General features: G+C 39.6%; 1 protein-coding gene across 1 annotated transcript in view; it reads right to left on the reverse strand.

Annotated features, from left to right (window-relative positions):
- Positions 1–1258: 1258 nt before the first annotated feature.
- Positions 1259–21253, reverse strand: part of SCML2 (sex comb on midleg-like 2 (Drosophila)) — a 52398-nt gene continuing 32403 nt past the window's right edge. Inside the window, exons 7-13 of the mRNA XM_009884710.1 lie at positions 17142–17277; positions 15015–15218; positions 10398–10580; positions 9191–9304; positions 3939–4220; positions 3065–3228; positions 1259–1543 (exon numbers count right to left, since the gene is read on the reverse strand). Of these exons, the coding sequence (XP_009883012.1) occupies positions 1418–1543; positions 3065–3228; positions 3939–4220; positions 9191–9304; positions 10398–10580; positions 15015–15218; positions 17142–17277 (1209 nt within the window). The 3' untranslated portion in view covers positions 1259–1417. The remainder of the gene's footprint in view (positions 1544–3064; positions 3229–3938; positions 4221–9190; positions 9305–10397; positions 10581–15014; positions 15219–17141; positions 17278–21253) is intronic.

The raw sequence follows: 21253 nt of genomic DNA on the forward strand, positions 1-21253 counted from the left end.
AATAGCTTTTATCACTTGCACTATTACATACAGTACATTCAGTTTCCTACACACAAAGTATATTTTCTTGTCCCTGATGTATATTACAACTGGCAGTGACAATAAACTGCTTTATTATCACCACTCATTCTTGCAGCTTATACAAACAGCACCAATTTTACCCAAAGAAGGCTTATGGGTTAACATAGTAGCACTTCCTTATAGGAAATATAAGCCCAAAACATCAGAACCAAATGTGTCTTTCCAGAAATACACCAGAATACACGGTTCAGAGTTAAGGGATGAATAACCAGGAGTATTGCATAGTACAGGGATCTCGCCTGTATGAATAAAGCCACCCTTTGATTGTTTGTCACCTTCTGACTCCAAGAATAGGCAACAAATTAAACGGGTGTTAATGAGTATGAAAATAGTACACAACTAAATTTACTGGTAAAAAAACAACAAGAAATTGTACAGTTCTCTCTGGCACAGTGCAAAGTACACATTAAAAAACTGAATACATATGTACAGTGTGTAGGTATATTTTTTCATATATATAGTATGTATTTCCCCAACACATACGCGTGTATATATAAAAAGCATGAACACACATATCCATGCCAAACTTAGCAAAAAGATGGAACGTTTAAAATGTGGATGCGTTGTTCCAGTTAAATCAGTCTGTCCCAGAAATGGCTGTTTATACAGCCAATATGCCCTTCCATGAAACAGAAATATTTATTGCCTGCATAAATTGACAATATATGGTACATTTGTCCTCATAACTTACCAAAGGACCGATAATCACACTTTATAAAAGCTTATATTTTTACTAAGCCCTCTCCTCCATAACCCCTCCTTCCCCACACCTCCATCCCCCATGACCAATTCATATGGCTATTCCCTTTATGGAAATCTAGGAAGAATAATCTAGAATATTATACTAGAGTATTACTGTGCTGGAGGATCAGACACAGTACTGACTACAGAGATGAGATCTTCCATTTTAAATTTTTCTTGCAATATAAAAGTTTACAGCCACCCCTGTAAAAATTATTAACACCTGCTGCTGGTTTGTTTTATTATTTTCCTTTGGGATTCAGCTGTTTTGGTTCTGAATATGAACATGTTGGCTGAAGTCTGTAACAGAGAACGCACTTTTCAGGATTCAGAGAGCACTGTTACCCGACCTGCTCTCCCCCAGTACAATCAACTGTCCTTCCCTGCAAACTTTCTGAAATAGTTTGCAAAATACCAGAACGTAATACATATTTTCCCCCCTCTTTATCCTGAATGTTTTTCTTTTACATTTTGAGAGCACTTTCAAAAAATAAACATGATTTATATCAGCAAAATAGTTTCGAATAAAGGTGATGGCTGTGAACCTGAGAGCTTAGTGTGATACGAACACACATATTTGTGGTATCCCCACTGGCTAGTACTTTCCTTGTTTAAGTCTTTCAATGTGGTAGCACAACTTTAGGGCAGGCCCCAGCTTCAGTCCCATATATTTCATTATCATATCACTCCTCAGTAAGAGTAGTGCCTTCCCATCAATTTCCTGCAGAAGGAAGAGAATAAACACAACATACAACTACTTTAACAAGCTGCATGGTAATACTGGAAAGTACATTATACTTGTTTATACTGCAGTAAAAATTTATCTACTATATATAAAAGAGTAACTTAGTATAATTAGATATTTACAGATGGCCACTGAAATTGAATTTATTTTCATTTTTTTAACGTATCATTAAGGTATTTAAGATGCCAAAGAAAATTATAGTAAGTAAAAGAAACTGACCAAACAGCCCTCAAAATTAGGTACCAGCTAGGAAAAAAAGTGAATGGGTCAAGGGAAAAAGGAGAAGCTGCAAAGGAAGGTCTGTGCAGTTAGCGACTAAATGATCCAAGCACTGAGGCCTTGCACTGAACCTTGAACACAGCTGTGGGAGGATTCTGGCATGCGCATGCAAACAGTCACACGGAGGAAGGGGTTACAGACCATCTAAATCTGTGAAAAAAGACAGATCTATGTCCTGGTTAAACCAGACAGATTGTTAGGATCAAGACCAAGGACAACTTAGCCAGATTTCAACCGCCTGCTTGAGAAGCTGCTGAAATGTGACAGTCCTAAACTCTTAGTAGCATTATATACTGTAGACAGGCAATTAGTTCCTTAAAACACCATAAAGAGTACCACTTTGTCTTTTTTTTTTTTTTTAACATAAACCTGACAAAACAAGTGACATTTAGTCTTGTTATACAACTAAGAAAAAAATGTAAGACAGGAAGCTCCATTAAAAGTTATTTTGAGTTTTCCTTCCAATCCAACTTACTCCTAGATTTAACTGTTAGCAGAAGCTGATGCAGAAGAAGGGTGAAATACTACTAAAGAGAAAGCTAACCTCTTTTTGGAGGGCCATATATACAATGAAACAAGAAAACAGCTCTTTGCTGAGCAACCTGCCATGGAAAAGCACAGTGAGAAGGAAGAGGGGAGACCAAAACCAGACAAACTGACACAGTTTCTCTCTCTAAATACAACATGTAGTTAGATCTTATGAGACCCTACACGTTGTTTTCAAAACAGATGAATTTAACATTTCACCTGATTCTCTGAATTTTAGTACTAATGACCAAGTGTAAAGCTAATGAGGCATAAAAGCCTCGCTACTTTGAGGTAATCAGTCTCCAAAACAGATTCTCTCAGAGAGGTGTTGACTATGTAGGCCAAATGCCCCATACTGTACATGAGAACGCCATCTTCTCTAGAGGTACCAGGGATGACAGGGGTACCATGGATGTTGGCCATTAGAACCTGGATACTTCCAGTATTGGAATTATTCTATATAAGCTGGAAAGCAGCAGGTATTTACTTTAGTCTAACAAGACTGGAACACAGAGAAAAATATACTGCAGGAGGAGTTTCGGGTGGAAAAATAATTTTCAGCCTCCCTCTAATATACAAGTAGAGTCTACTCTACCTTCAATTGCAAATAGAGTGATAGACATGAAAGCTGTATTTTAAGAGATTAACATGACACACAATCTACTAGAACAGAATGGATATGCATCATACATGTCTCCTAAAGAGTTCTGCATGTGGAGCTAGTGCCTGTGGATCAGCTTCTTTCACAAAACGCATTACTTCCTCTATTGACCAGGTAGAAGGATCCTTATTTGATATTCTTGAAGGTTCCCTTTTCAGTGAATTCAGATCTGGTCCAGTTGTGGAACTTGCAGCTTTTAGCATAAAAATATTATAAAAGGAAGAAATATCACTAGTCTATACAGGGATAACATTTAATTTTACACAACACGTTCTTAATATTAACATGCAGCTTTTATTATGCATTCTTTGCAATATATTAAATGAAAGATGTTTTATTTTCCTCCAAATAATATTGAACTGTTCCATTTGTCTTTAAATGCCTTCCATAATTGCAAATATTTACAGCGGCATAAACATTAGCACGACGACATACCTAGAGGGATTGGTTCAACTTGTACTTGGCTCCTGGGTCCCGAGACACCATTAACTGGGAATATGGCAAAGGCAAGCTAGGCTGCGCGGAGGGAGGGAGGGACAGGAGGAACCCCCACCCCTAGCAATACAGTAATAGCTGATAAGATGCTCAGGAAAAGAGCTGCATATAAGTAGCCCTCCTCAGTCTGGGCTGCCGCAAGTTCCGTACCAGCAGTTAGAGGAAGGTGCAGCAGACAAGACCTCCCCCCAACCACCCTCCCCCACTGCACTGCAGTATTAGTACTAACAGGCTTCAGTTCTGCATTTGCAGTTACGTTAGCAAGCCTGACGTGCTTGGTGATGGCACAACATTTCACTCCATATGCAAGCTTTTCCATAGCAAAGAACTTCTTCATTCATAATTCTCGGACTTTGTAGGTTAATAAAACCATTTGTATACTTTGGGAAGTTTAATTATATAGCCTACCTTCAATCCGCCTCTGTATTCGATTCCTACTAACTTCATAGTAACCACTGCTCCCAGCAGAGGTCAAGGACAGCCTGCGCAGGATTGGGGCTGAATTTGAGGTAGCAGTCACTGGTTGAAGGGAATTTCTGTAATATGCTGCACTCCCTGAAGTACGATATTCTGTGGAATTTCGACGGGTCGGGCTTGAAGGATTTACAGAATTAAGTGCAGAATCCATAGAGTCCTCAGAAAATCGGTGTTCTTTGGAAGTGCTGTTTTCCTCTATAGGTAACGTTTCTGCTACACAAAAAGCAAGTATCAATATGTTCAAAGTGATAGACATTACACCTTTGTTATTTAACTCCTTGCTATGTTCTCCTGAAGATACTGAGAGATTGTAAGCCTGTTAACAAATCTCCTGTGAGACAGTCACTGCTGCTGAATGTTTGCCCCTCTTCCTCACATAATCAATGGGCTCTTACTGTATTTTTAAAACATTTTTTGTAATATGTCAAGTTTCAGATAGTTTTTTGGGTGTAAAATTGTCTGATGTTAATATTGATACATCAAACAATCTTAGTCAAGCATTTTCTTTATCTTATTTTAAACACACTCTCAAAAAGCTAACCATTAAGAGTGTGTTATCCTGCAAAAAAAATTTAATATAAATAAAAACTTTCATTTTAACTAACAATTGTTTAATTTGTTCTAAACAGCAGAGGGAGTCACTAACTTCATAAACAAAACAAGTGGACAATTATCATCTATAGATCGCAATACGTTCAGACATAAAGCTTGTTGTTAAGAATTGAACAGGTTACAGGCAAAACCACAGAAGGCCGTGAGTGCCAGGTATGGCACACAAACATAACACATTTCGACCACAATGCTGTTTCTACATACAGTTCTTGGCACAGGGCAGGGTGTATGAGCACAGACTCTGGAAAGTTAAAGATACATGTAAATTACTCAACCCACTGAGCAAGTTAAAAAAAAAAAAAAAAAAAAGAAAATCAGGTCTCAGGAAGGGAGTATAACAACATTCCCCGTTTCAGTTCTTATCACTTATCAGCTAATTTCTACTCCGCAAAACACAAACAATGCTCACTTAAAAGACTCATGAATTTTTAGCGCCTGCCAATACTGTTTCTAAGCCAGATGAACAGAGTCCAGCAGGTCCCTTTCCCTGTGCCACGAGACAGGAGTCAGATTTGCCTGATTACTGAAAATTCCACTCTCAGTCAACCGAATTCAGGTCTGATTGGGAGAAATATGCTATATGAGGGGGAAAAAAACCCTGAAAAACCTAACAAATCAATGGGAACACCGCTCCATTTTCTAGCAATCATACGTATTCCTCTGCACCAGGCCAGTATCTAGGCCCAAGAAAGAAGTTGGAAGCATGATGTACAAATCTGTATGAAACAAATGCTGCTTTGGCAGAAGAGTTAAGAGCTGGAAAATATAGCTAACAGGTTCACAGAAGTGTAAACCCCACACTACCATCTTGAAAATTACTCTAGTGAAGTTATAAAACATATGTTAGTGAAGCAGCATATTCTTTGGGATAAGAACTGGTATGTTCTGCAAAACAAGTTCCTGAAATAAAGTTTTCACTACCCTTCTTATATGACAACTTTCAAGAATTTCTTGGGCGAATACCCAATTAAAACTAAAGGAAGAGTATTTTCCTAAAAAACTCAGTGAGTTTCTCAAGCGCGTTTTCAATTTGCTTCATGAGGTCTTCGGTTCTCTGCTGAAACCTGTGTAAAAGTGGAGTGCAGTGAAGAACTGTTGAGCATATTTTGGTCTTCAGACAGCACAATCCCGAAAGGGAACAAAGGCACTCAGACAGCCAGCTCCCTACTTACTGAATTCAGTAAGGCAAGACCTGCAAGACGATGTAACATCTTTCGCTAAACTTGATAGTCGTGGAATAAAGCGGCTTTCATGGACACAAGCCCTTCTCTTTCACATGTACCACCCTCAAAACAACCACTGAAAAACTTTCTAGTTTGTTAGATTTGAATCACAAAAGCAAAGAAGCGGCTACTGAGGTTTTCAAAGAAAACAATCAAACAAGAAAACTAACTGCTTTACATTTGTCAGCTTGAAGTAGTTGCAGCAACTTACCAAAATGAAAAAAAAAAAGCCTTCCTTTTATAGGATTTCAGAGAGACTTTAAGAGATGTAGTCTATGATACACACCATAAAATTAAAGGGTAGCAAACCAGGGGAAAATTAGAACTGTAGAGAATGAAATCACTAACAGAAATCACAGCCCAAGACCAAAAGGCAGAGGTGATACTTCATAGTTACAGCAAAGCTATATGAAGGACTGACTGAACCTGTAGATTCAGACTTCAGAAGTCTTGAAAGGTAGGATGAAACAATGGAGACAATACTGCCTAGTAGAAAGTTTCCACTACAGTATCAGTATTAAGCATATATCAGCAAACTCCATGTAATGTCTTCAGAAAATCCCTTTTTGCAGTTATAGCAAACAAGCAGAGGTCCCAAATAGACGGATTTTTAAAAATAATTGTTTTACCTAATCCTTGTCAAGATTCCTAAAGACATAAAGATTTTTAAAATTGACCGTATTACAAAGTAATTTAATTGTATTTATTCCAATTACATCCCAGATTTCTCTCTGACGTTATACATCCTAAAGTAAACAATAGTAAATAGGGCTGGGAAAGATCAACTCTGCTTTGAGCTGATAAGTTGAGAGAGCAGCATTTGAATTGCTCTTACTGTAAATTCTCAATTCACATGCCTGCTTTTCCACCTTGTGTATATTTCCCAGGACCATCATCTTTTAGAGAAGGTGTTTCTGTTCAGCAACTATAGGGTTCAATCCACTTCCCCTTCCATGCATCTAGCTTCTCTACAAACAAAATGCAGCTGCAATCTTGTTGAAAAAGTGGTCAATTGGTATGACAGCTGATTCAAAATCGGCGTCTAGTAAATGGAGCTTTGCAATCCACGGAGCAACGAATGATGCACTTTTTTCTACCTCAACATTTTGAGCGGTTGTGAATGGTGGCATGGAAAGAAACGGGAGGTTCCACTGCAGAAAGCCCGAGCTCTGGGTAGATTAATAAAAGGCCAATAAAAGGCCTTATGTTTCAAATGTAAGGATGACAGACTGTTTAAACACTGAAAGCTTTAGCAGGAATCGGACGTTTTGTTTTCTAGAAGCTCCTCTGGGAATTAAAAGCCAGTTGTTCTGCCTCATACATAACAGGAATGATGTAATCTGCCGCAATAGTAAGAACACTCTGTTTTCAGGAGGAGGGGGACTGAGCTATTCCCTACCCCCCAACCCCCCTTATCTTTCATAACTTTAAGATGAAACTGTTAGTGAGCAGGAAAGACAGCAAAATCTGCAAAACATATCCCTGAGCAGATCAGAAGGAAAATGAGCTGTTTGAAAGACCCCTTCCCACAATTATTCCATTTGCCTTCAAATGATATTTCAAAACAACTATTTCAAGACAACTATGTCTCAATGGAACCAGAACTTTTTGGGGGCAGGATCTTTCTTGCTAACCAACCCATGACTGACCGCTATAAAATTACCTCCAGATTTTCAGCAGAGGACATTGCCCTAATGGGAAACACACAACAGTAAAGAACACTTTGCCTCTTGAAAGGCACAGAGTACAAATTCAAACCTCTAGAACCATGGCAAAACACTTATTTTAATTATTTTTATCCAAGTAACTGCACTTTATAATGAACTATTGATCTTAAAATGTATTTTAAGGAGTACACTGACTTCATCTGTAAGAGGCATCCATTAACAAACAAGGATTAAAAAGCAGTATGTGCGTGCACGTTTACTTTGAGGAAGATTTCTTACAAGATAATGCAGATCTACTCAAACATTTGTTTTGCTCCAACTGAAACAACTTAATTTGAGTATAATTAAGTGCTCTACACTTACTAAGTTACCTACCAGAAATATCTGACTTAGGTGTACAATATATCTGTGGAATTAAGCCAGTACTTCTTTTGTAAAGACAGAGAAGTCAATAATCAATACAGAGCTGTATTTCCTGCTGTTGTTACTATATACAAAGAAGTGAATATGCTACATATATAAAAAATAATAACATGTACCATTACAAATAATCTATCATTTTGAACATTTTAATTTGATATCCTTTTCTGCTTTAACTGTAGTCCTAAGACTTTTTAACCTGCACAGAAAATAAGATCATTCTGCCCCCACTGACGCTAATAGGCACAAAATGACCCCAGGATCTACAACAAGAAGAAAAAAAATAATAATATGAAGGAAGAAATAACTAATCCCCATCATATTTCAAAAAAGCCTTTGGAAATGCTGTGTAAATATCTTGCAGCAAGAGAAAGTACATATCAGGTGGGAGAAGTCAACATCAACAAGCTACCATGACTTAACTAGTTAAGCAGCAAATGCAGAGTAAAAAACCCCACATTTTCATACGTTTCTCTCACTGAGGTTTAAACCTACATGCTTTACTTTACATCTGAGGCAGACTAAGACTAGACATGCGCTCAGTTACTGCAGCTGAGCTGCAGTGCAGGAAAAGGTGCTATTCATCAGTGAGCTGAATCAATCTAACGGGCAGCTGCCACAGGGAGGCTGTGCTGCTCCCATGGCCATGGCTGCTTTTGATTCAACCCTTCCCTGTGCTCATCCGAGTCCACAGTGAGTCAGTCCAGAGGAGTAAACTGCACACGACTCGTCGCTTCACCAAAATGTTTTCTGCGCTTTTGCTCACTGGTTCAGCTCACCACCCAGCTGGGGGACCTGGAACCCACTGCAAGGACAAGGAAGCAAGGGAAAGCAGGAGCAGCACAACTTTCACTGGCAGCTAGCCATAAACTCAGCTGAATTGTATCATCGAGCTACACCCTTACTCACTTAATGGCCCCGGCCCAGAGTTGCTTCCAATTTATCTCCTGATCCATTTTGAGGCCATTGGTTTTCTGCTAAATATCCATAAATGAGACAGGAAGCTTCATCTGTCACCTATTTGCCTGAGCCCTTTCACAATAAAAGGCTAGCAGGTTTAGGAGAAGGACTGCTGGAACTTGCAAGTAGATCTTCCCTAAGTGCAAAATCTGTGCCAGTGATCAATAATTAACATACTTTCACCCTGACCTGTCAAAGGCTAGAAACAAACCAGACACATATGCTGAACTCAATCCTTTTTGACTGGAAATACTGAAACCATAAATAATCCTCATATATAATCCCAACACAATGTAATTACCTTCAGATGGATGAGCATCATTTCTGGGAAGCTTAGGGGAAAGAGGAGCGGTATATGGTGGAGAGTCATGAGAGTATCGTTTAGCACTCCTGTTTTCAGGTATTTCTTCTTTTGCTGTGAAGGGGAAAGTCACCGCCTATTATTCTAGCATAAAGCTGCTCATGGGGAAAGTCCAGGGACACAAGCAGACATACATCGCCATTCACCAAGTTACAGTTCAGTTTCTTGGATCACATAGGCTCTGTCATTTCGATACAAGCTTTCAAAGCTGAAGGATAGCTTAGTTTATACTGTCATAACCCAAACTACCCTGACCCTGGCTACTTTGCTGAAAAGAGTTAAAACTAATGACTTTCATATGACAGACAGAATTATAAACATAATTTATCCATTGGGGGGAAGGGGGGGGGGAGAATATTTTATTTTCTAAAGCAGCACCCAGAAGACAGACTCAGGTATCAGACAGCTGCGAGAAAGCTTCGCACTCAATATGAATCTTCTGAAATTGCCCCGACGCCAAGGTTTTCTCAGCTATGGCTTCTGGTAACCCTTGGGCTGGGACTGCTAAAACCAGGCCCTGCAAACAATGTGATGGGAGATCTTGCCCAAGTCATTTTGGTTCCCCCTCACCCTACACTCCCAGTGCAGCAAAGATACTGGCCTCAGACAAAATACCGTAAGCAGCCTGCAAAACCCACCTTTTCTACTAGAAGACTAGACTGGACTGTACATAGTAGAATGTAAAATTTTTGGAGCCACCACTGCATAAGGTGAATGAAGAAGGAAAAAAGGACCTTTTACTGATGTGGGAAGGGCTCGTCTGAATTCGCTTTCAGGGCAAGACCTTTCTCATAAGGCAGTAAGTATCTTTTTGTAAGTTTATTTTATGATCTGAACATAAATTTAACAAGTGAAATGTGAAGCTTTAAGCTTGTCCTTTTAGAATTATCACAGTGGTACAATACATATGTTTCTCAGCTTGGCTACAAGGAGGAGTTTGCTGAACAAAATGATTTCTGCACATGTGGTATGAGCTATCCCATCCTGTCATAGCACTACCGCACTGGAACCAATTCACTAAGAACTGAAGCGTATTCATTTCCATCAGTTCACATCATAGAAAGGCAGATTAAAAAGGTACATTTCATAAAGTCGCCCCACTTCTCAAAAATATCAGCACTCGAAAATATCAGTTGTTTAACAGTACCTGGTTTGTTCCTATCATACTCGGTAGGACTATGTGCGCATCCCATGTAAGGGCTGAAAGGCTGGCTACTGAAGAGATTATCACACTGCAGGCTGTGGCAGAGTTTCTCCAAGAAGCGTAGGACAAACGACGCGCTGTTTACAGAAGGAAGATTGATGGCGTGCTTCTCCCCATCAAAGGAAGCTGTGAATAAGAAGATGATGTCAAACATCCCCCAAGTATCATGAAGCATAGTAAAACACCATCATTAACTTAAAGGAGAAGACATCCAGATTTGATTTAAACCACACAAGAAATGAGAGGAGTAAACAATCATTCGGGTAGGTTAATGAATTTACATCCAAAGGACTCATTTTGTCTTCCATCAGATCTATGCCAGTTTAAATTTGGTCTGTGGGAACTTACTTCAATAAAACAATTTTGGATTCACACCAGCATAAAAAAAACCCTTGCAACTATTCCCTCATCACCCAAACCTGACATGTAATTTTTGTTGTTTGCTTCTAAAACAGCAACCTCTCTACCACCTATTTACAGGAGATAACGCGGAAAAGACCTTTTACAGTACTTGCTAAAAAAAAATTAAACATTAAAAAAAAAATTAAGATTTTTTTTTCTCAGTTTCTAACTGAACTGAGCATACTTGCGGTAATGTGCTGGCACCCACTACCATTGAAATTCTGACTACAGAAACTGTTTTACCATTTACTATTTTACCACTAGAGAAATCTATCCTGCTGTCAACACTACAGTGGTCAAGCTCCCATTTATTTCAACAGGAGCTAGGTGGCAGAGATACCACAACAGCCACAAACGGATCTGGTGTCTTTTAAACTGAGTGATTACAAAGAGCCTGGACATATGCCTATGTCTTTTACTTGTTGACCTCTGTCCTTGCCCCCCAAATAGTGTTGCAGCTGATGGTATTTTCCTTTTTTGTGAAAATTAGTAAGATTTTGAAGATGCTCAATACTACCGCTATACGGATAAATAATTACCATTACATTCGCTGAAACTTTTAGTTACTTCTGACTAGAAAGACATTACAAAAAAACAGAAAAAAAATTGTAACTTAAACTTAGGGCTAGAAAGAAGCGGCATAAACACCAGGTTTATGCATCAATTTGTCTTCTTAGTTTTGAGCCTGTCATTCAGCTTTCTGTTGTTAACATAAGTTTCCAAATGATAAGTAGAGCTTTAAAGGATCACATTTTGTTGGTAGCAGATGCATTTAAAAAAAACCACACCACCAAAAAACAGAAATGACAAGAAAGCCTTTATTCACAGATCTGAATTAAGGAACATTTCCATATTGTGTTAGAAGAGAGACAGATAATATACACAAAACCAAAGAAAACGCCCAAGTTTAGCATATTTTAGGCTTCCTTAGGAAATCAGAAGTGTCAATTACTTACACTGTAGATGTAAAGAAGCTTCTGATTACAGTTAATGGAAGTTAACCAGTTAGCATCAACAACAACGTGCTACTTCTCCCATCTGCTTTCATGACAGACTGTCCCAACGCAAATGCTTAAAGTTTAAGAGTCAGTACTACAGGGAAAAACTCCCAGACCCACGTGTTTCCACAGCCCATTCACTTTTTTCCAGGCTCCAACGTTCAAATGGAATGCTAATGATTCACAGTCCCACGTGTGGCTCAGACACAAGGTCCTCTACCACCTATTTGGGGAAGGCATCTCTGAAGTCAAATTTTTGCTTGGAACTCAACCAGTTCAGGAGAGCAAATGGGCTGTGAGACCTAGCACAGCCCGATCTCCTGACAAATTTACTGCAAGGTAGTAGTCAGCTACAGCAAAAACGTAAAATGCTTTATAATAGCCTTACAGGTCTTCTTATATGACTTTGGGGAAATCACTTACTCTCCACACCTTAATTTCTCATTTTGAAAAGAAGCATTGAAAAAGAACAATATTATCTTAGAGTTGTCAGGAGGGTAAAGCAAGAAACAGCTGTGGCAATGTGACTGCCCCAGCCGTGGGGAAAAATCCACAAAGAAAGACTCAGCGCAAACACGGCTCCCTTGTACCCTGAACACCTGCGGGCAACCATACAAACTCCAACCAAGGGTGTGGGCTGCAGATCCACAGGCTCAACTGTCTGCTCTGCTTGCGGACAACATAAGCCTCTTACTTCCCAGATAAATGCTAGGTGGAAAAGTAAAAAGGAGTACTTCTGAGGTGCAATAACCTCAACATTTATTAACAAATAAACAGGGATTGGAGCTTGGGTGTGCAATCCCTGCCCCCGGGATGAAGAGTCGTTCTCATTTCTTCACCTTCCATCACTTAAGTATGTTTTAAATAACAATTCAAGCCAGGAGAAAGGCTGAGCCCTAAACTATCAGAGAAATGTGTTTGTCTGATAGTGAAGAAACTCACCCAATAGTGATTTTACTTCTCTGTTTGATAAGATTTATCTGAGCCTCAGTCTATTTCATCCCACCAAATGCCATAGTCTCTGCACTACAAGGAGAAAAAAGGGGCTGACACCACCACCATCAGCAGACCTGCTAATCAAGCCTTTAATTTCCCTTCAGTTATATTTGCCTGAATTGAAACCTTATGCATCAAGCAAAAAATAAAATGGTTTGTGCTTTTGTTTGAATAAGAAAAGATGGAAAAATCCTAAATTCAATTCCATTCAAAACAATTATTTTCCTTGGCAGCTGAACCAAAAGAACCTGATAATTAGTCACATGTATTCTAGCAAGATTACTTTATCCACGCCCTCAACAGCATACAGTTTTCTCCTACAGCAGGTATAATACTCGTCATGAAAGTTTATTAGTCCACAAAGGATTTAGATTTCTTTGCTATTCTCTGCTGCAACATTTTTTTTCTTGCCAGTCGAAAAAAAAAAAAACAAACAAAAAACAAAAAACCCAAGCAACAAGCCACACTCCAAAACCATTTTCAAACAAAAACTCTACAAGAAAACACCCTCACAATTTCATTCTCTAATTCCTCATTTTATTCTACTGTAGCTTTCCTTTTCTTCCTTGCTGGTCACAAGGCACAGCTGGTTGTAATGTGCTACATTAACCTAAGCCCCACTTTGTGCTCCTCAAAATACACCCCACACAAATTTTTTGATAAAATGGCAGGGAGTATTTGCTCACCCGCTTCTCAGTAACCTATTTGACAAAGCCGATGAGAAGGCAAGAGCTCAAGAACACCAGAAACCCAATGGGGTCTTGCAGCTTGCTATCACCTGGACCAGGACTCTGCTTCAAGACTAGTCCACATTGCCAAGTTCCTCAAACCCAGGGCTACAGAGCTGGCTTCTCTGAATCCAAGCCTTAGGGTGAAGCAAGGTGCAGAACAGTAGTTCCTTTTCATACAGAATTTTTGAATGTAAACGAACCAAAACTACATAAAGATTTCAAAATTTCTCTCTCCTCTGTGAAATAATTATTTTCAACTTCTAGTCACAGCTCAGATATGCCACTAACCTACGATTTAGTCCTTTATGATAAACAATCACAAACAGAATACTGACAATGCCTATCTCAGTGAATTTTCTTCAAGCAAAATTGCTTTGTCTGAATTAGGTACAGCAAGGTATTAATAACGTTATAAACTTTCATATATCTTGCAAAAATAAAGCAACATGGGTTTCAAAACCACACATATACAATGCCATTAAACTTGCCACACAGCAGAGAAACAGCATCCATTTTGTGCACAAACTCCCGGCGATGCATAAGCAAGGCTTACTGAAGTTCTGCTACACGCAAGTCGGGGTGCTGCTTTTTAAATAGTTAGGCAGCAACATTTTTATGAGGATTTAAATGAACCTGTATTCCACTAATCATCTTTCACATCTGGTGTTAATGTAAGGAGATTAAAGTAATGCAAAGTCTTTTTATTGCCAGTGATGGAATTATGAATTGACGTGCTAACTGCTATATGGACTATTTCCTAGCCTAGAAGGAAAAAAAATGTCAAGCAACAGCTACTCCATTTGAGATATAGAGATAATTTATCTGTAGACCTGCCATTAATATGTAGCAGAAATAAACCTATTCCATAATAGGGGACATAGGTGGATGAACACTGACCTAAGATACTGCTACAATTCTGAGGAATGGGGGAAGGGAAGAAGCAGCAACTTCAACATGTGGAATCACTTGCCTGGAAGCTAAACAGATTAGTTTGAAACTTTTCACCCGCTTGGTTAATACATTAAGAACACAAACACTATGTATGAGTAAGATTATGCGAATGACTTGAATTAATAAAGCTGGTATTTCACTTGTACTGAGTTTACTTGACAAATGTTTGGCTGCAACTGCTAAATGAGGGGCACAAGCTCTATTTAGTATAAGACTCTAACTGTACTGTGTATATGTAATTTAACACTGCTATTGCTAAATTCTAATTAAAAGAATTGTTCAAATCATCCTGGACCCAAAGTGAGATAAATCCCACACCACCAATACTCTCTTCATAAAGGACTTCACAAGTATATGAGCTTGACTGTGCTTAAAGAGTTACAAAAGCAATATAAACTCATTGCAACTACTTCAGTTCTGCTGCCGTACCTCAAGTTTGCAACCAAGTGAAGAAAAGGAAGAAACAAAGCATCTTCACATACCAGTTATCATTTCTCCTCCATGATGGCCAGATTTCAGAAATCCAAAGACTGTTTTAGATTGATAGGCACAATCCACGCAAGCCTGTACAGCCTGCTGAAGTACCACATTGACAGGACCTGGTCCAAAGTGATCTGGAAGCCGCTGAACCTTCTTCTTATCCAGGTGAGGCCCAGAATTTCCATGCTTGTTGACATAAACACACACTGAAAAAAAACAAGCCACATTTACTGCCAAGGAACCAAGACATGTTTCCAAGTTAGAACTGCAAACTTTTTTTTTTTTTTAGTTTTAATCTTGAGGAAACGATGTACTGGTCAACTCAAGAAGCTGAATATACATACATACTTTCCAAGCATGCAAAAAGTGCTCTCTCTGTCTTTATCACGGTTCTCCTGCCTGAGTCCCAAATCGACTTCTTTCTGGTCTCTAAAGCCCTCCTCTACCCCACTAACTTAACAAAGCTGTCATAATCTGTGCTTATCTTTTATTTTGACTAATCTCTGTTCATAGACTAGTTCCAATAAAGTAAGAATTACTGACAGGTACTCTGAACTATCAAGAGGTGATTCTAAAAAGCTGGCCTCACCAAGTTACTGCCCTAATTTTTCTCCTATTTAAGAAGCAGCAACAAAGACAATCCTATGATATATATTGATGTTCATTCAGAAGTACCCATATAACGTTAACATGTGCATGTATAATGGCCCTGTGTGCATCTATAACGGCTACTGAAGGACGTCTGCACCTTCAGAAGCCCCTAACCACTCATGTAGGATTTCCACACTGCAACTTAGTCTACTCCACTAAATAAAATGAACGTACTTCTGTAGAAGTGTAAGGTGGTTTAAAGCTTAGCACAAAACAATCAAATAGGACTTCTGATATTACTTTTTATAGAGACTATGCAAAACTGTCTTTCAAAAGGAACGGCAAGGCAGAAACACATGGGAAAGCCGTAAGTGAAGAGGTTTTTTCTTTTTGACCTTGGCTATCCCATGACCAGGAATGCACCCAAGGTATTATTACAGCTTAATGAAAAAACATGCCTCTGTGGTGATCCAGCAGACAATCTAAGCATTCTGTTATACAGAAGACTGCCATATTTTCCGAGCTGTAGTGTTATTTGGGCTTACTTAAAAACCCGGGGTTCTAAAAATGAAATATTTCTATAAGCATTTTAATGATCTTGATGTCTTCATGCATATCTGCTCACTCTCTGATGTCTGCAAATTGGAGGAAACCTATTTGTACAAATAACCAAAGACACAAATCAGCAAAAATAGTTTTCATGGCATCTTCTGTCTGGGCCCAACAACAACTGCCTCCCAAAAGGTTTATTTTGCTAGGAAATCATACTTACATATATTCCCCTCATCCATTACTGAAGTTGGGAGTGAGAAGAGCCTGATAACTTCTATTGTAAAAACAGTTTTTTAAATGTAAAAAAGCACCCCAAACAAAATTATCACAATTTGTGAAGTTTTTAGAAAGTTCTGAGATTTCAGTAGACAACATACAAATTGTTTCACTACAGGGTTACAAATTCCTCAGTGAGTTAGTTCATTAACTAGCTTATTTCTCTTTTGCCAACCCTTTTCAAGATACATTTGTTATATTTCAAAAACAAGCAAACATAAGAGGAAGGAGGAATGCATTTCCTCTGACTGCCTTTACTTGGTTTAAACAGTCTGAGTTGTTTCTTTAAATGTAAGGCTTTACAGAGATAAAAATCTCCATTTTGTTATATTACAGTACAGCCTGCATGATATCAGAACATCATATGGGGTTTCAGCTACATCTATTCCAATTTCATACATTAAAGAGTGGGACAGACATGAAAGAACCATACAGTTTCCTTCCTCAGACAGGAACAAACTGCCAGGTCTAGCAAATCTATCAAAAGCCCCTGTGCTGCAGCACCTCTTGCTATAATGCAGGCATCAAAACACTAGTTCTGCAAAGTAACACTGCCACCTACAAATATCTTTAGAAAATAAGGTAGCTGGATAATGATTTACTATAATAAGTTTGCAGTATATTTGCCATAAAATGACACTACTTGTTTGCTTGAAATGGAAGCCATTTCACACTAAAAGTGTCATTATTTTTTTTTCTTTGTGTTTTACCTGTGGATATAACTGCTGCAGTTGCACCAGACAAATTAATTCCATCTTTAAGTATCTGTGTAGTGCCACTGTCTCCCTCCGGAGAAGAATGAGGAGAAGGGGATGCAGGAGTCAGTTGTTCCGGCGAGATTTTTTTCTGTTTAGAGAAAAACCCCGAAGTCAAAATGTTTTTTAAGGAGTACGTAAAATCTTTCTGCTATCAGTTACCATCTTACCGAATGTGTGCGGTTCCTTATTACAAAAGTACTACACAGAACAGAAAAGATAAAGTCCAGGAAAGGAAGACCAGAAACTGTCAGTTTGCATTTACAGCCACTTAAGTAAGGCAGTGGAAGCCAAATGACTTAAGAAGGAACCCACCTCTACCTGAAAAGTAGGAAAAGAATGAGCTTTAGAAACTAATTCATGATGCTTCTAAATCTTAGGAAGCGCAGAAGAGGTGCTTTCGATTCTTTTCCTGTCCATATCCTTCTAATCATCTGGGTTTATCACAATTCAAATCAGTTAGTTGGGCTGTGCATATATACCCATATAAAATTTAAGTTACAATTAAGTGTCAACTTTACAGTGCACCTAGATTTTCCCTCAGCTTGTTTCAAAGGGGCTGAAATTCTCCATTAATCACTTTCAGGAATTAGTGTTTTACACAAGGTATCAAATAAACCAGTAGTTACAATCCAGTCATGTAGGTTGCCAAAACCTTCTCCTTTCCCAAGCCAAACTTATTTGCAGCTTATCATATGACAGACAACCAGAGTTCACAGCACAAAGATTTAGAAATTGGTCAGCATGCAATACCTTCCACCTGAGGTAAGGAGAATTTTCTTGTAATTTGGTTTGGACTGGTGTTTAGAAAACAGACGACATGCACAAGGAAGGCATTTCTAATGTGCTTCAACATGTTGTGAAAATACATGGAAACAAAAAAAAAAATAATGCATTGGAGAAAAGTTCATCACCTCTCCCTTCACCATTTATTCTTACATGAGAACAGATTATGTTCTCATTCTCTTACCTACCAAAAAAGTTAGGAATATAAGAGATTACCCAAGGTCCTGACACTGCTGAAGGCAGCAGAGACCTGGCTACTCACATGGTAAGGATTTACTGCTAAAATTGATCGACAGTGAACTGAAAATTCAGTCAAGTTGCTAAGGGAGGCTAAGCCCTCTTATATTTAGCAGTATTCATCCTTTGCACTTTCAGTAGCAGCATATTTTCCAAATAATATATTAAAAATCATGTAGAAAGCAATCAAAATATACACCTTCCTAACAGCAGCAGTGCTTAACTTCTTCACAACACCCATAAAGAATAAATTAACTTTCTTCTGATATCCAGGGCACATTCAAGAAAATTTCCATGCCCCTTACAGTTCAGAGAAGAGAGGTTTGGCTGGAGAAACTACTTGACAATATGGCACTGGGTGGAATCACCATGAACATAAGGAACAAATTGCCAAGGCTTGGCGTTGCATTGTGAATGAGACAAGGTGGCTCAGGTCAGACACCAAACCAAGCACTGATGTATTACTTGTCAGAAATTGCCTACGTATCTTAACACTGGTTGACAGAAAGGTCTCTCTCCATCCTTAATACAGAGAAGAAAAATGCCCTTGGGAAGTCTGAGCTTTTGATCTGAAGTCTGACATTCCTGAAGGCTCCTCTGGAGCAGGGACTCTTTGGGGCCCCAGTTGACTGCCACCACACTGCCAAATATGGGTGGTCAAGTTGAGGGCAAAGAGGAGGAAATGGGAGAAACGTAGGCATGAAAACAAAATACAAACACTAAGCTGTAAGACAGAGGAACCCTCTGCCCTCCACATTAACAGGTAAGAGTGGCGAGGCTAGCCGGCCATTTCCTACCTTCTCCTTCAGAAAAAGGAAAGAGCATGGGTTTTGGAAATACAGCACGTTATGCTTGCTTAGCTGAGGTTCTCACTTTGCAATCCCCAACTGACGAGCAGCAAACTGCGATCCCAAAGCCATGTCGTTTCACGAGGCAGGCCACGTTCCCAGCAGGGCTCAGCACACTTGCTTGGTCAGGGTGCTGGCGGCTGGCCCCTGCCAGCTGTGAGGGCACACCAGCTCCCTTTGCCTGCAGAGAGCTCTGCTCACAGTCTGGCACCACACAGCCAACTTCACAGGCTGTACCCTGATGCTTAAAAACTCTCATCTTGTGGGGTCAAATGTGAGATCCACACTCAGACCAAGGCACCTCCTCAAGAAATTTTGGAAGGAATTCTTTGCATTGCTATGCAAAGTATACTTTAAAAAATAATGGAAGAGATTTAAGAGATGTGAAGATATTTCTTTGTTATGACAGAGTAAAAACATACACTGCAAACTGAGGGAGACAAACCAAAACCAAAATCCAACATGCATCTCATGCATGACAACAGCTCAACATTCCTAGCTGTATAATAAAAGTTAATACCTGCACAATGATAAACATAGCAGCATAACAAATGTAAAAGGGCAAAGAAAGTAAAACAACCCTTCAGTATACCAGGCATAGACCAATCTCCCCAAATATACAGGTTGTGAACTACCACATAGCCAGCTCACACCTGAAGCACAATTACTTAGCCTGAAAAGCCGGAGGGTTTTTTTGGATCAAACTTAAAATTAAAAAAAAAAAATTAAAAAGCACTTTCAAATCTCCAGGCACATACCACTTGTATTATATTTGCCTATGTATCGTGAGGTATACAGGCTGATGGCACTCCGTGTCAGATACACCCTGTCTGCGCAGAACTCCCACAAAGCCATTTCCTCTCTTCACCCTTGTGCTATCAGGCGTAACAGTCCAAAGAAGAGCTTGCACATATGTATAACGTCTTGGCAATTTAAACACGTACCGAAGCAGTAACAACCTTCCACGGATTCTCAGAAGCAGCTCATTTTTAAAGTTTTTAATGCAAAAGTTAATGTAGTAAAACTCCCAAGATAGGTATCAAACTTAGATTCTGCAAAACCTAACTCTTAGTTGCCTGGTCCTACAGAAGAAATCAGGAGTGTGTAGAGGTAGCTCAGATTCACTGTCTCAAGACAGGGAATGTCAGCAGTAACCCCCGTTCCCCAAGCAAATCCCCTCAAGTACCTCACACAGAGCAGGTGCCAAATGCAGTGCTCCAAGCAGACACTTTCAGACACCTGGCGTTTAGAGCCCAGAAGCCTCCTCTACAGGTGAGATGCCTCCAACTATTCTTTCAAAGGATACACAAACCCCCTTGATTTCTTTTTCATGAGACACAGAGGTCAAAATTCTAACATGAAAGCGTGCATCCTGCTATACCTGAGTACGTCCCCAAGATATGGAAGTCCTGTGTTCAATGGTCTCCTTTAAACCACCCCAGACTTAGGGAGAACACCCCATCAACCAGTTGAGTCTGGGTGGGAGCACCTTTCTACTCTTTAGTCTGTGTCTCTGTGCACTTTTATACACCAAGCTAGAGATAAACCTGGAGACCACTCACATTGGTAGCCCATCAGTTTGGATGCCCAACTGAAAGGGGCAGGCAGCAGAGGAGACAGCGCTCGGCTTTCAATTTCCAGTCCCCAGAATCATTTCTTGCCTTGCAGTCGTCATTTCAACAAAGTGCCTGCTTCCAGTTTTGTGCTAGAGCCTTCCAGGTATGCTCTAATAATGTTACTTCACTAGCACTTTACACTGATCAGCACCACCACTGAAGGGAGACGTGCCATTACTCCACCCCTCCCCACACATCACTGGCAATAGATCCCATAGTCCACAGTGATCCAGACTGGAAGAGAAGAACCCCAAAACTTCAACTTTTAAAAACTTGAGGGCAGGGGAGGGGGGGAAAAAACCAACAACAAGCAAAAAAACCACCCCAATGCCCCTTACTCCCCCATTGGTGCTAATGCACAGGAGGGAGGAGCACAGGGACAAACATAAATTGTCTGGGGAAAGAGATGGCGGGACTGCTGCTCCTCTTTGACAGCCTGCAGTGGGTGAACAAGCCTCAGAAAACAGATTGGGCTTCCATGCCAATTCAAGACTTGCCTAAATCTGCCCTGCTGTGATCCTGTTCTTCCTTACAGCAGCAGCAGCATTTGTGCCTTTTTTTTTTTTTGTGTGGGGGGGTG

Source organism: Charadrius vociferus, unplaced genomic scaffold, assembly GCF_000708025.1.
Source record: "Charadrius vociferus isolate BGI_N301 unplaced genomic scaffold, ASM70802v2 scaffold200, whole genome shotgun sequence".
NCBI classification, from domain to species: domain Eukaryota; kingdom Metazoa; phylum Chordata; class Aves; order Charadriiformes; family Charadriidae; genus Charadrius; species Charadrius vociferus.